Below are 16,081 nucleotides of genomic sequence, written 5' to 3'. Positions count from 1 at the left end.
TAAACAAAAAGAGACTCAGAGGAGTTAAGGCCAGTGCTGGTAAGTGGCAGTGTGAGGACTGGCTGAGAAGTTCTGGGGGAAAATGACCTAGTGAAGGAGTACTTATTAAAAGCCCAAAAGAAATCATAGGAGAGACAGAAAAGATTTACAGATGTATTCTAGATGGCTGAGTTTCTTTAAGAAGGTAAGAAATAAAGATGAAGAAGAAAAATCCACTTTGTCTAGCCTAATTGCCACTTCATAATCCAAGCTATGTGTACACAGAAGCGGGTGTGGTCTCCCCCTCTGCATCTACAACAGCTTCTCTAGTCATGTGCCACCTACAAAGCACTACAGCCTTCACCAGGGAAACAGCTCTCTCCAGTCTCCCAAGTGCTCTTCATAATGGACAGATGTATCACCAACCTGAGGCAAACCCACAGGAAAAAAGAGAATTGAGCTAGTGGTTGGGGACAGTCATTCAGAAGGAGAAGACATACAACATATTAGAAGATATAACAATTAAAATGAGAAAAAAATTCACTTTCCAAGGCCAAATCAGTGTGAATGCCTGACGTGTGCTAAGCTGAATCACTGATTGCTCCAACAAGGAGAATGTACTTTTTGACTTCTTGAACTACTTCAAGCCAGTCTTTACGTTGGAATGTGGTTATGAATACTGAGAAAATAGCTTCATATTGCGGGACTTAGCCACAATTTTTTTTTCTTACATATCTGGTTTAGTTTTCATAGATCAACGAAGACCAGTGGGAAGTAGCATTCCTACTAAAACCTTAAAATTGAATCCCACCCCCCCACAAGTCAGAAAGCAATAATTTTGCAGGCACTGAAGTGTCAAGAGTATTACTATCTCTGCAACATGGGAGCTGTAATAAGGACATAAGGAAGGGAAAGGCATAGGAATTGAAGAGAAATATCTGATGAAGGCCTATGATGAGCCAGACACTCTAACAGGCACTTTACATATGTTCTCTCATTTCGTGATCCTATGAGATATGTTCTTATCTCCATTTTACACATAGGAAAGCTAAGGTTCAGAAAGGTAAAGTGACATCTACAGTGCCAGTTTTTAAGTGTGGGGCTGAAATTTGAACCTGGATCTGACTCTACGCTGAATGGTTCCACAAGTAAGGGAAAGATAAAAATGTCAAACTTATACTGGGCCTGTCCTCTTGTGCATGGACCCCTTATAGCATACTAACATTATCCTAAGCCTACACAAAGGATACCTAATCTCTAGGGGAAGATACGTTAGCTCACCTCTCTCGTGTCTTTATCTGGTATGAGTGTCTGGAAGAAGAGGTGATGCACTGGAGGTCGTAAGAAGTACTTCAGTCTATGCAGGCACGGTCTGTTGTATAAACCACCTTGTGGTGTTCGTGCTTGTACCTGGGCAGACCCGGGTTTGGCAGGCTCTGAGAATGGTATCTCTTTTCTGGCTGGAGTTTCCATGGCAGAGAGCCAAGAAACTTTCTCTAAGGAAATTTTAGACTGTGGAGATTGTGGGCTGGGAGAGCAGCTTGGAGAGGATGGAGTTGAGATATCCATGGGAGCGTCATGGTTCTGTACATCATTTTGGGGAGAGTCAAGCCTGTCTTGTGGTAACAGAGGCAAGTCTCCAAGTGAGTGTGGCATGTTTCCCAGCAAGTGTGGCATGTCTCCAGGTGAACGTAGCACATCTCCTGGTATGTATGGGACTTCTTTAGGTGAATGTGGCACACTTACTGGTGACTGTGGCACATCTCCTGGTGACTGTGGCACATGTCCTGGTGACTGTAGCACATCTGCTGGTGACTGTGGCATGTCTGCTGGTGACTGTGGCGCGTCTGCCAGTGACTGTGGCACGTCTCCTGGTGATTGTGGCGTATCTCCTGGTGGCTGTGGCATGTCTCCCAGTGACTGTGGCATATCTTGTAGGTGTGCCACATCTTGAGGTAGGCCCAGAGAGTCTTGAGGTGGGCTTGGTGAGTGTTGAGGACGCCATGATGAGTCTTGAGGTGGGTCTGGCATATTCTGCTGAGGGCATGGCACATTCTGAGGGCATGGCACATCTTGAGGAGGGCATGGCACTTCTTGAGGCAGGTGAGGCATAGCTTGTAACTGGCACTGCATGGTTTGTGATGGGCACGACAAGGCTCGTGGTGGGCATGAGGACGCTCGTGGTGGACATGGTGAGGCTCGCAGTGGGCACGGCAAGGCTCGCAGTGGACATGGCAAGGCTTGTGGTGGGCAAGGCACATCTTGCTGTGGGCATGGCAAGGGTGCCTTTTGATTGCTGCTGCTACCATTATTGCTTGTTGGGGAGATGGAGTGAACATCTGAAGATAGCTGTAGGCTTGCCAAGAAACTGAGGTCACCTTTGAAAGTGGTTGAGCTACAATTTGGCTCCACTGGATAAACAGAGTCCCCACTGATGGATGTAGGGGGTTGGGGACCTTCAAATGTGGTTTCTTCCAAAAGGTCCAAATCCACAAGATCGCTGTTAATGATTCTTCGTGCTGCAGGCCGAGAGCTTCTGTCCACCCGCCCTTCCATCACCTCTTTGCTGGAGAGGCTGGCACATGTCTGAAGACTGGTTGGCTCCTTCTGGGAGGGAGCAACTGGTTCTAGAGTCAAGTCAAGAGTGGCAATAGGTCTATTTTCTTCCTCAGTTCTTGTTAGGTCAATCACACAGAGTCCATTGCGATCCTTTGCCCTTGGTCTTGTTTCTCTAGTTAAGTCAATGAAGTCCTGTTGAAGGATTGTGAGAAGATAAGAGGTCAAGTGGGGAGTTTCAGCTTTATCTAAGAAGATTTAAATCTTAGCTTTTATGGAAAAGCATATTTTACCTTTGCACTTCACTGACAATTTACACTTCTTGTATAACATAAGCATTAGTTTATTTTCTTTGATCAAAATTTTGCTACTCTCAAAGATGTGAATTTCTATACCATCTTAAATCATTCAAATGCCACATGCACATAACTGAGGGCATAGTGGGAAATGTTTTCTGATCCAATGTGGACAGAGGAGTAGTACGGAAGATTTCAACTTTCAGTCACAAAGTAAAAAGCAATCTTTGTTTAGAAAACCAAATACACAGGATAACCTGCACCAAATGCTAAAGAAGAAGGAAAGCTAATATAAGAGAATCTACCACATGCTAAGAACATATTGAGTGCTTTCACATGTCTTTATTTTCACACTGACCCTATCACGTAGGCATTATCATCTCCATTATACAGATGGGGAAACTGGAATTCAGAGGCGTTAGGTTGTTTACCTCAGGATTACACAGCTAAGTAGCAGAGACACACATTCATACCCAGATCTGTTTTCTTCTTTCCCTGTTAGGGCCTTCATTCAATATATAATCAACCTATTGTCAGATATGGAGGATAATACAATAAGGGTTATAAAACCAACAGTGTACATGTGAGCCCTGACTCTATTAATTACTGGAAAACCTCCTATCTTCACCCCCATTAGTCAGCAAAATGATTAGGCAGTTCATAAAGCGTGATGATGCCAGCCAGAGGTACTATAATCAACCTTTGTGCCGGGAGCCTCGGAACAATATGGCTGAACCTTTCAGGTGTCTCCTCACCTGGTTAGGTACCATTGCCACTGGTATGTTAGGTACCAATTGCTGGGCTAGCAATGCTATTGCTGCTACCACAGCTACCATGCTATTTCTCTTAATAGATAAGATGGTCACCATTGTCAATGACACCAAAACAGGGCAGAGGGTTCTGGGTGGGTCAAGTGAGAAGTTGGCATGCACCTCATCCTGGAATAGGGATTACTCAGTGAAACCTAAAGCCTCATTCCTATGAAGCAGCCACACAGTATCCCTGCCTTTGGTGGCTCTCTACTGCTAGCTGAACTCAACACAAATAGTTGTAAGGCCATAGAGGATCTGAACTTAACTCGTCTTCCATTGCCAACTGCTAAAATGCAATATTACCATGTCTCTCCCACTTAAAACTCACCATGTGAGCTACAGGGTAAAGGACAAATGCATTAGTAAGAGCCATAAAGTCCTTCATAATAAGGACTGCATTTAGCGCTCCCTGACTATTCTCCCCCCTCACAGGATCAAATCACACAGAACTACTACAGACCCCTACATGTGCCATGCTTTCTCAGGTATTTTTATCTTTGTTTATGTTTGCTTATGTTCTTTGCTTTTGCCTGGAATGATTCTTATCCCTTTGATTGTTTGGAAGTTTCTTGTCTTTCAAGACTCAGCACAGATATCACTGTGTGTGAAATCCTTCCATATCACTTCTCATCCCAGATTAAATTAATCATTTCCTCCTTCATATCCCCACTCTTTATCCCAAAGAATTTAATGTTTTTTAATGATATTGAAAATGGGAATAATTTTTTGTCATTTTCCAATTATTCATTGCTACTATCTAGAAATATTATTGATTTATATGTATTATCCCTGTATCCTCTGACCTTGCTAAATTCACTTACTAGTTCAAGTAATTTTTTTGGTAGACTCCTTAGAGTTTTCCATATAAAAAATCATGTCGTCTGCAAATAAAGAAGTTTTACTTCTTCCTTTCCAAACTGTATGCCTTTTATTTCTTTTTCTTGCCTATCACAGTGGCTAAGGCCTTCAGTATAATTCTCAAAAGAAGTATCATCATTAAGAGTAAGGCTAGCTGTGGGGTTTTCAAAGACACCCTGTATCAGGTTGAGGAAGTTTCCTTCCTTTTCTAGTTTTCTGAGAGTTTTAATTGGGAATCATTGTTAAATTTTGTCAAATGGCTTTTCTGCACCTGTTGAAATATATTATGAATTTTTTCTCTTTGTTCTATTAATATCAAAAATTATATTCATTGATTTTCTAATGTTAAATTAATCCCGGGAAAAACTCCACTTGGTTATGATGTATTATTCTTTTTCTTTATTGTTGGGTTTAATATATCAATATTTTTTTTTAAGAATTTTTGCATATACGTGAGATATTAGTTTGTAGTTTTCTATTCTTTAATTTCTTTTACTGGTTTTGCTATCAGAATAAAATTGGTCTTATAAAAATGACTTGGGAACTATTCCCACCCTCTCTATTTAGGTTGTGTTGGATTGGTACTATATCTTTCTTGAATGTTTGATAGAAATCACCAGTGAAACTATCTGGGCCTGAAATTCGCTTTGTAGGAAAGTTTTTAATTACAAATTCAATTCTTTTAGTAGACATAGGGCTATTAACATTCTCTCTCTTTTTTTTTCCTGTGAGGAAGATCGGCCCTGAGCTAACATCTGCCAAACCTCCTCTTTTTGCTGAGGAAGACTGTCCCTGGGGTAACATCCGTGCCCGTCTTCCTCCTCTTTATGTGGGACGCCACCACAGCATGGCTTGCCAAGCGGTGCTTCGGTGCGCACATACTTAACTGTTTGCGCCACCGGGCTGGCCCTCTATTAACATTTTCTATTTCTTCTTGTTTTATTTGTGACTTGTGGAATTTGTACAAATTGTCAAATTTATTAGCATAAAATTGTTCACAATAGTCCCTTACTATTTTTTAATTCTATATAGATTCCCAATTACTTTTTTTATTCCCAATATTGGTAAATTGTAGCCTCTGCATTTTTTGTCCCTGATCAGTCTAGCTAGAAGTTTATCAATTTTATTGATTCTTTTCAAAGAACCAGGTTTTTCATCTGTTTTCTATTTCATTTATTTATTTGTTATCATTATTATTTCCTTCCTTCTACTTACTGCGGATTTAATTTGCCCCTCTTTTTCTATTTCTTAATGTGGAAGCTTACATAACTGATTTTCAAAATCTTTCTTTTCTAATATTAGCATTTAAAGCTAAAAATTTCCCTGTAAGTACTGCTTTAGCTTAATCTGACAATTTTTTTTTTTTGTGAGGAAGATCAGCTCTGAGCTAACATCCATGCTAATCCTCCTCTTTTTGCTGAGGAAGACCGGCTCTGAGCTAACATCTATTGCCAATCCTCCTCCTTTTTTCCCCCAAAGCCCCAGTAGATAGTTGTATGTCATACTTGTACATCCTTCTAGTTGCTGTATGTGGAACGTGGCCTCAGCATGGCTGGAGAAGCAGTGCGTCGGTGCGCAGTTGGGATACGAACCTGGGCCGCCAGTAGCGGAGCACGCGCACTTAACCGCTAAGCCACGGGGCTGGCCCATGACAATTTTTAATATATAGTCATTTTATTATTATGTAGTTCAAATTTATTTTCCTTATGGTCAGAAAACAAACCCTGTAAGATTTCAATCTTTTGAAATACATTAAGACTTATTTTATGTCCTAATACATGGCCTACTTGCTGAATGCTCCTTATGCACTTGAAAAAAAATGTGCCCCCTGCAGTTGTTGGATATAGTTCTACAAATGCCTTTTAGGTCATGGATCTTGATAGTGGCTTTCAGATCTTTGATTTTTTTACTTTTAGGGGGGATCCAGTTGTGCTATCAATTACTGAGAGAAGTGTATTAAAGTGTCCAACTATGACTGTGGCTTTGACTATTTCTCCCCTTAGTTTAGTTTTTACTTCATGTATTTTCAAATTCTGTTTATTAGGTGCATATACACTTATAAATTGTTATATCTTCTTAATGTATTAACCCCTTTATCATTATGAAGGATCTCTCTTAGTTTCCAGCAATCCTCCTTGTATTGAAGTCTATTTTTTCCTGGTATTAATATAGCCACTCCAGATTTCTTATGCATATTGTTTGCATGGTATATTTCTATCCTTTTATTCTCCATGTATCTGTGTCTTTGTGTTAAAGTGCATCTCATATAGATAGCACATAGTTGGCTATTGCTTTTTTGTCCAGTCTGACAATCTCTGTCTTTTGATGAGCGTTTTTGGTCCATTTACACTTAATTGTTGACATATTTGCTTTTAAATCTACCACCATGACATTTGTTTCCTATCTGTCCTATCTATTCATTGTTCCTCTGTTCCTACTGTCCCACCTCCCTTTGAATTAATCACATGTGTATTTTGGGATTCATTTTAATTCCTCTGTCAGTTTTCTAGCTATATCTCTTTTTAGTTGCTCTTAGGATTACAGTATGCAAATTCAACTTATTCTGGTGTACTTAGAAAAAATATTAAAATACTTAAGATAAAAATGTGGCAACCTCACAAAATATTCCATTCACCCTGTGCTCCATCCTTCTTTATTTCTGTTGTCATATATATCTATACACATTATGAACTCACTAATATAGTATAATTATTTTTACTTTCAATAGTTATTTGTCTTTTAAGGAACGTAAAGAAGAAAAATTATTTTCTTTTTATACATATATTTACAATTTCTAGTTCTCTTCATTCCTTTGTGTAGATCCAAGTTTTCACTTGGTGTCATTTCCCTTCAGCCTACAATTTCCTGTAGTATTGGTCTGCTAGTGATAAATTTTCCCAGTCTCTGTTTATCTGAAAATGTCTTTATTTTGCCCTTATTTTTGAAGGATAATTTGGCCAGATATAGAATTCCTGGCTAAAGGTTTCTTTCTTCCATCAATTGAATATGTCAGTCCAAAGTCTTTTGGCCTCCACAGTTTCTGATAAGAAGTCAGCTGTTAGTTGCATTGTTGTTTCCTCTATGTAACATATCATTTTTCTCTGCACAGTCAAGGAATGCTTTTCTTTGTGTTTATCTTGCCTTAAGTCTCTTGTGCTTCTAGGATTTGTAAGTTATTTTTTTCCACCAAAGTTGAGAACATTTCAGCCATTATTTCTTCAAAAATTTTATTACAACTTACCCCCACCCCTCCTTCTAAGACTCTAATTACACATATTTTGAATTGCTTGATATTTTCCTACAGATCTCTGAGGTGCTGTTCAATTTTATTCCATCTTTTCCCCACTCTATTCTTAAAATTGGGTGGTTTCTATTGTTCTATCTTGAAGTTCACTGTTTTTTCCCCAACCTGCTTTCTTTTCCAATCTGTTGTTGAGCTCATCCAGTTATTTTTTAATGTCAGTGACTGTATTTTTTATTTATTTATTTTTTATTTTTTGTGAGGAGATCAGCCCTGTGCTAACATCTGCCAATCCTCCTCTTTTTTTTTTTTTTGCTGAGGAAGACTGGCCCTGGGCTAACATCCATGCCCATCTTCCTCCACTTTATATGGGATGCTGTCACAGCATGGCTTGCCAAGCAGTGCGTCAGTGCGTGCCCGGGATCCGAACTGGCGAACTCCAGGCCGCCACAGCAGAGCGCACGCACTTAACTGCTTGTGCCACTGGATCGGCCCAGTGACTGTATTTTTTAACTCCTGAATTTCTTTTATTTATAGTTTGTATTTCTCTGTTGGGATTTTCTATCTATTCACTCACTGATGCCATATTTTCTTTAATTGGTTGAACATATTTATAATAATTACTTTGCAGTTTTTGTTAAATCCAACACTTAGGCTCACTCAGAGTCAGCTTCTACTGACTGCCCATTTTTCCTCCCTGAGTATGGGTCATACTCGGTTTCTTTGCATGTCTAGTAATTTTTGGTTGAAAACTGAGCATTGTAGGTAATAAATGTAGTGATTTGTGTTCTTCTGAAAATTGTCTTTTTGTTGTTGTTGTTGTTGTTGTTGTTCTAGTAGACAGTCAATCTGCCTGAACTCAAACTGCAAGCTTTCCCTACCTCGCACAATACAGGTGCTCATATCTTTTGTTCTTATGATTTCCAGCTGCTGCTGTTTTAACCTGGACCCATGGTGGTGGGACGTGGGGTGGTTCTCCCCTCTGCCTGCCTAATTTGGCTGTCAGCCAAGGATTTGGGCAGAGATTATACTCTAATTTTGGAATTCACCCTTCCTGTGATTCTCTTGCTTCCGGGGATTCCTCCCTAGCTTCTTGTTGTTCTGCCATCCTTGACCTCTGTCCCTTGACATTTCAAATAAAATTTAAGCTGTCTGCCACCCAAGTGGCAAATGATTGGGGAGTACAGTCAGTTAAAAGAGCAGAAAACTCACAGATACTAACCCATGCAGCTATCTTTTGAGGGTAGATTCCTCTCTAGTATCTGCCTGATTTCTCACTGGGCCCTCAGGAAGTATTTTAGCAGGTAAGGGAATTTTATAGATTGGAAGTACAATTCAATAGCGTTGCTCTCCAAACCTTGGAGAGAGTGCACTGCTCTTCTCTTTGATGATTCCATCGCACTTTGTACATACTAATCTCACTTTAGTGCATATCTCCCCCATTAGACAATAACATTTTTATATCCCATATCTTTAGTACCTATGTAGTATCTTGAACTCAACAAATGATAAATGAATAAATTTAATCTAATAACATTTGTTGATATATCCTCTTACCTCATTGTCTTCCTAACTCCTAATTAAGTAATTTGCTTTTCCATCACATATTACTCTAATTAACCTTTCACAGATAACAACTTATCTTTCTAATTTTAATAATTATATAGCCAGAGGGAAGAGAAATACAGATGACTAAGGCTCCCTAACAGGTCGTATCTGCAGAATGAAACTCCACGATAAGCCCATCAAGACCTTGTCCTCCCTATTAATCCTATTTTCAGACCTAGATACCTCAGAACAACCCTGTAAGGTGAATATTATTCATATTTTATAGCTAAAAAAACTAAAGCTCAGAAAGTAGAATACTTTTCTTCTGGGTTTCTGGACTGGTTTAAATTGGATTCAAATTGCAGATTCATCTATATCTGCAAGCTGCTGGCCCTAGGCTTATCTCCTGATTAGGGTGCTGTTAAGGGGATTTGGTGTTCACCACTCTAGGTTCAGCTCATGGTTTTTGGTTTTATTTTTCTCCTTGGAGATTTCTGTTAATTCCTGCCAGTCCAGCAAGCAGGAGAAATTAATTTCATTTAGGATCTAATTGTTTTTTGTTTTCTTTTTTAGCAGAGAGCCCTTTAAAGTCAGTCATATTACTTAAGGTAGAAGTTCCTGGTCCAGGCTTCTTTAAAATATCCCAATATTAGTTTCTAATCTTTCCCACTAGGGCCTAGTGTAGTGCCATAGTACCATTGGCTGGCCCAGTATTTGACAAATGGCAAAAAATCCTCAAGAAATATCAGCTGAATCGAAATGAAATAATTTTGGGGAGGAAAGCTGATTTTCCACACCTCACATATGGAACTTTCATTCAACAAGACTGAAAATAATAAAGATACTTTAGCCTTCTCTCCACCTATCACTCTGTTCCACAAGGAAAAAAGAATGGCTTCGTTATTTGGTGCAACTAGAACCAAAGACTAAACCAGGAGCTCCCTTTCTCTGTTTCAAGCTCCCTATCCTAAAAACACTATCTGCTTTTTCCTTGGGTAAGGTTACCTTGCAGTTTGTTATGTCAGTTAGGTAGAAGTGGGGGCAAGGAGGTAATAAGTTTAATTTATAGATTTAGGGAGCCCAAATGGGGCTGTTGATCCATGAATCTTATTCTAATTAGGCATTATCAGTAATATAGCTATTATTTCAAACTCTGTCTATATGACTTGTATGTCTTGTCTCTGTCTTGATGGATTTGCCTATTCTGGACATTTCATATAAATGGAACCATAAAATCTGTGGCCTTTTATGTCTGGCTTCTTTAACTTAGCATAATGTTTTCAAGAGTCATCCATGGTGTAGCATGTATTAGTACTTCATTCCTTTTTATGGCTCTGTTGTATGCAGATAGCACTACTCTTTATTCATTGATCAACTGACAGACGTTTGCGTTGTTTCCACTTTTTGGCCATTATGAATAACACTATGAATATTTGTGTACAGTTTTTGTATGAACATGTTTTCAGTTCTCTTGAGTATGTGCCTAAGAATGCAATTGCTGGGTCATATGGTAAGTTTATGTTTAACTTTATAAGAAATGGCCAAATGTTTTCCAGAGTAGCTATATGACTTTACATTACAATGTATGTGTTTCAGTTTCTCTACATCCTTGCCAGCATTTGGTGTTTTCACTATTCTTATTTTAGCTATTCTGATAGGTGTGTAGTGATATCTCATTGTAGTTTTAATTGCATTTCCCTAATGGCTAATGATTTTGACTATCTTTTCATGTGCTTATTTGCTGTCCACATATCCTCTTTGGTGAAGTGTCTGCTCAAATCTTTTGTCCATATTCTAACTGGAATGTTTGTTTTCTTACTATCAAGGTCCAAGTGTTCTTTATATATCTGGATAAAAGTCTTTTTTCACATATGTTATTTGCAAATCTTGCCTCCCAGTGTATAGTTTGTCTTGTCATTTTAACAAAGCCTTTGGTGTCATATTAAAGAACTCTTTGTCTAACCTCAGGTCATAACGATTTTCACTTATGTTTTCTTCTATAAGACTTACAGTTTCACATTTTAGGTCTATAATCCATTTTGAGTTAATTTTGGTATAAGGTATGAAGTTTGTGTCAAGGGTCTTTTTTTGCCTTTGAATGCCCAATTGTTCCAGCATCATTTGTTGAAAATACTATCTTTCCTCCATTGAACTGCTTTTGTATATTCGTAAAAAAAATCAGTTTACTGTACCACTTGTGTGGGTCTATTTCAGGACTCTGTATTCTATTCCATTGATTGATGTGTCAGTCCCTCAACCAAAACCACACTGTTGTTATTACTGTAGCTAAATAGTAAATCTTAAAATCAGATAGTTTGATTCTTCCAACTATATATTCTTTTTCAAAATTGTTTTGGCTAATCTACTTCCTTTGCCTTTTTACACAAATTTTAGAAGCAGCTTCTCTGTTTATACAGAACCATGTTGGGATTTTTTTTTTTGGTGAGGAAGATTGTGCTAATCTTCTTCTTTTTGCTTGAGGAAGACTGGCTCTGAGCTCACATCTGTGCCAATTTTCCTCTATTTTGTATGTGGGACGCCGCCACAGCATGGTTTAACGAGCAGTGCGTAGGTCTACGCCCAGGATCCAAACCTGCGAACCCCAAGCCACTGAAGCGGAGCCCCCAAACTTAACCACTATGCCAGTGGGCTGGCCCCCCATGTTGGGATGTTGATAGAAATTAAGTTAAATATATCCACCAATTTGGAGGAGAAATGACATCTTTAGTATGTTCAGTCTTCCAATCCACAAATATGGTATGTCTCTCCATTTATTTAGGTCTTTCTTTCAGAAGCATTTTGTAGTTTTCAGCACACTGATCCTACATATATTTTGTTAGATTTATATTTAACTATTTCCTCTCTGTGGATGGGATTGTAAATAGTATTGTGTTTTCAATTTAGGTTTCCCCTTGCTTACTGCTAGCATATAGAAATACGACTGATTTGTGTTGCCCTTGTATCCAGCGACCTTGCTAACTTAAAACCTCATTTATTTGTTCGAGGAGGGTTTTTTTTTTTTTTTGGTAGACTCCTTGGGATTTCCACATAGACAATTATGTTATCTGGAAACAGGTACACTTTTATTTCTTCCTTTACAATATGTATGCCTTTTATTTCCTTTTCTTGCCTTATTGCACCAGCTAAGACTTCCAGTACCATGTTGAATAGGAGGGGTAAAGAGCAGACATCCTTGCCTTGTTCCAGAAAGCACTCAGTATTTCACCATTAAGTATGATGTTAGCTCTAGTGCTTTTTTTTTTTTTTTTTTTTTTGGTAGATGCTCTTTATCAAGTGGGGAAATTCCCTTCTATTCCTAGTGTGCTGAGAGCTTTTATCATGAATAGGTGTTGCATTTTGTCAAATGTGTTTTCTGCATTAATTGTTATGACTATGTGGCTTTTCTTCTTAAGACTGTTAATATTGATTTTCAAATATTGGACCAGCCTGGAATTCCTGGGATAAACCCCACTTGGTTGTGGTGTATTATTCTTTTCATATATTGCTAGGTGTGATTTGCTAGTATTTTGCTGAGGATTTTCATGTCTATGTTCATAAGGGATAATGGTCTATAGTTTTCTTTTTTTGTACTGTCTTTGTCTGCTTTTGATATCAAGGTAATGCTCACCTCATAAAATGATGTGGGTAGGGTTTGCTTTTCTTCTATTTTCTGGAAGTTGTGTAGAATTAGTATTATTTCCTCTGTAAATGTTTGGTAGAATTTGCTAGTGAAACATTTGGGCCAGGAGATTTCTTTTTGGGAAGTTTTAAATTACTAATTCAATTTCCATAATTGTTTCAGGACTATTCAGATTATCTATTTAATCTTGGGTGAGTTTTGTTAATTGTGGGTTTGGTGGGAAACAGGTTCATTTTAACTAAAGTTTTAAGTGTATATGCTTAGAGTTGTTCACAGTAGTTTCTTATCCTTTTAATGTCTGTGGGATCTGTAGTGATATTCCCTCTTTCATTCATGATATTGGTAGTTTGTTTCTTCTCTCATTTTTTCTTTATCAACCTTGCTAGAGGTTTATCAATTTTATTGATCTTTTCAAAAGAAATCTTTTAGTTTGATTTTCTCTATTGCTTTTCTGTTATCAATGTCATTGACTTCTGCTCTAATCTTTATTATTTCCTTCCTTCTATCTATTTGGGTTTATGTTGTTTGCAATTCTTTGTTTAGTTTTCTGAGGTATGAACTTACATTATTGATTTGAGATCTTTCTTCTTTTTTTAATACAAGCATTAAGTGCAATAAATTTCCCTCTAAGCACTGCTTTAACTGTGTCCCAAAGATTTTAATATATTGTATTTTCATTTTAAATCAGTACAATATATTTTTAAATTTCCCTTAAGATTTCTTCTTTGACCTATACATTATTTAGACATGTTAATTTCCAAGTGTTTGGATATTTTCCAGTTATCTTTCTGTTATTGATTTCTAGTTTGATTCCACTATGGTCAGAAGGCATAATTTTTATGATTTCAACTTTTAAAAATTTTATAAGGTTTGTTTTACGACTCAAGATACGGTCTATCTTGGTTGATGTCCCATGTGTGACAGAACAGAATATATATTCTGCTGCTGTTGAGTGGAGTGCCAACTGTCTTTTGAAAAATTTAATCCAGTTCTTGGCCTAATGATGTAATAACTAAGAATAAAGAAAAGAGTGACTCTCCTCTCTCAGGCTAAGATACTTTTTAGTTTCTAAATAAATAGGACCAAACTTTGGAACTTTGGGAAATTTAAAAGTTGCATTAGAATATCAGAGTCCAAAGAATTCTAGTGAGCAGAAGACCCTCCCTCCATTACTACAGTTAGAAAAATCTCACACAACTCAAGCTTAACTCATCCCCAATATTAAGATAATAAGTACATAATAGGTGCATCTTACTTGGGGATTTGGTTCCAAAGTAAGCCAACAAGACGAACATAGTGCCTATTCAAAATTACTTTTGAACAGCAGCCAGCATAAAGGGGTTCCCACTGGCCGAAACTGGGTCAATTCAGCATCAAAATAAATATTAATTCAACAAATGATGCTGGAGCAACTGGACATCCATAGGGAAAAAATAGGAACCTCAACCTAAATCTCATACCTATAGCAAAATTAACTCAAAACAGATCAAAGAGGGCCGGCCTGGTGGCATAGCGGTTAAGAGCACATGCTCCGCTTCGGCGGCCTGGGGTTCGTGGGTTCGGATCCTGGGCACAGACCTACACACTGCTTGTCAAGCCATGCTGTAGTGGTGTCCCATATAAAGTAGAGGAAGATGAGCACAGGTGTTAGCCCATGGCCAATCTTCCTTGGCAAAAAGAGGAGGATTGGTATCGGATGTTAGCTCAGGGCTCATCTTCCTCACCAAAAAAAAAAAAAAAAACAAAAAAGATCATAGAGTTAAATGTAAAATGTAAAACTATAAAACTTTAAAAAAAATAGGTGAAAAATCTTTGGGCTATAGGGCTAGGCAAAGAGTTTTGAGACAACACCAAAAGCACTATCTATAAAAGAGAAAATTAGTAAATAAGACCTAATCGAAATTAAAAACTTTTGCTTTGTGAAAGCCTATGTGAAGAGGATGAAAAGACATGCTACAGACTGGGAGAAAATATTGGCAAACCACACATCCAACAAAGGACTAGTAACCAGAATATATAAAGAACTCTCATAACTCAACAGTAAAAAAACAATAATTAGAAAATGGGCAAAGGATATGAACAGACATTTCACTGTAGAAGATATACAAATGGCAAATAAGCACATGGAAAGATGTTCAACACCATTAGCCATTAGGGAAACACAAATTAAAACCACAATGAGTTATCATTACATATATCAGAATGACTAAAATAAAAATAGTGACAATAACAAATGCTGGTGAGGATGCAGAGAAACCAGATCACTCCTACATTCCCAGTGGGTCTGTAAAATGGTACAGCCACTCTACAAAAGCTTGGCAGTTTCTTAAAAAACTAAACATACAACTACCATAGGACCTAGCAATCATATTCCTGGGCATTTATACTAGAAAAATGAAAAATTATTCACACAAAAACATGTACATGAATGTTCATAGCAGCTTTATTTGTAATAGCCCACAACTATTATCCCAGATGTTCTTCAACAGGTGAATAGTTTAAACAGACTGTGGTACATACATACAATGGATATGATTCAACAAAAAGGAACGAACTATTGATACACACAACAACTTGGATGACTCTTCCAGGAATTATGCTGAGTGAAAAAGCCAGTCTCCAAAGGTTACATACTACATTATTCCATTTAAGTAATATTTTGAAAGGACAAATTTTAAATGAAGGCCAGATTAATGGTTGTCATGGGTAGGGAGGCAGGTGGGGTGATGGTGGTAGTGGGAGAAAGATGGGTATGGTTATAAAAGGGCAATATGAGGGATCCTTGTAGTATTGGCTCTGTTCAATATCTTGATTGTGGTAGCAGATACACAAACCTACACAGTGATAAAATTATAGAACTTGATACACACAAACACTCAGATGAGTACAAGTAAAACTGGGGAAATCTGACATTGTATCAATGTCAAAATCCAGGATGCGATATTACACTACAATTTGCAAACTATTACTACTGGAGAAAACGAGGCCACATGTACAAGGGATCTGTGTATCATTTCTTACAAATGCATATGAATCTATAATTATCTCAATAAAAACAAACAAATAGTAGAAGAAATTATTTAACCCACTTAACAAATAGGAATCCATGAGTACATACTAATCATAGACAGATAGAGACAGGAGAATGGGA

General features: G+C 37.8%; 1 protein-coding gene across 3 annotated transcripts in view; it reads right to left on the bottom strand.

The window, feature by feature from the left end:
• SIMC1 (SUMO interacting motifs containing 1) overlaps positions 1-16,081 on the bottom strand; it is an 83,657-nt gene that overhangs the window by 40,068 nt on the left and 27,508 nt on the right. For all 3 annotated transcript variants that reach the window (XM_058546291.1, XM_058546294.1, XM_058546299.1), the window contains exon 2: positions 1,261-2,730. In XM_058546291.1, the coding sequence (XP_058402274.1) occupies positions 1,261-2,730 (1,470 nt within the window). The remainder of the gene's footprint in view (positions 1-1,260; positions 2,731-16,081) is intronic.

The sequence above is a fragment of the Diceros bicornis genome, chromosome 1 (assembly GCF_020826845.1).
Source record: "Diceros bicornis minor isolate mBicDic1 chromosome 1, mDicBic1.mat.cur, whole genome shotgun sequence".
Classification (NCBI taxonomy): Eukaryota; Metazoa; Chordata; class Mammalia; order Perissodactyla; family Rhinocerotidae; genus Diceros; species Diceros bicornis.
This window is presented reverse-complemented; position numbering and strand designations above follow the sequence as displayed.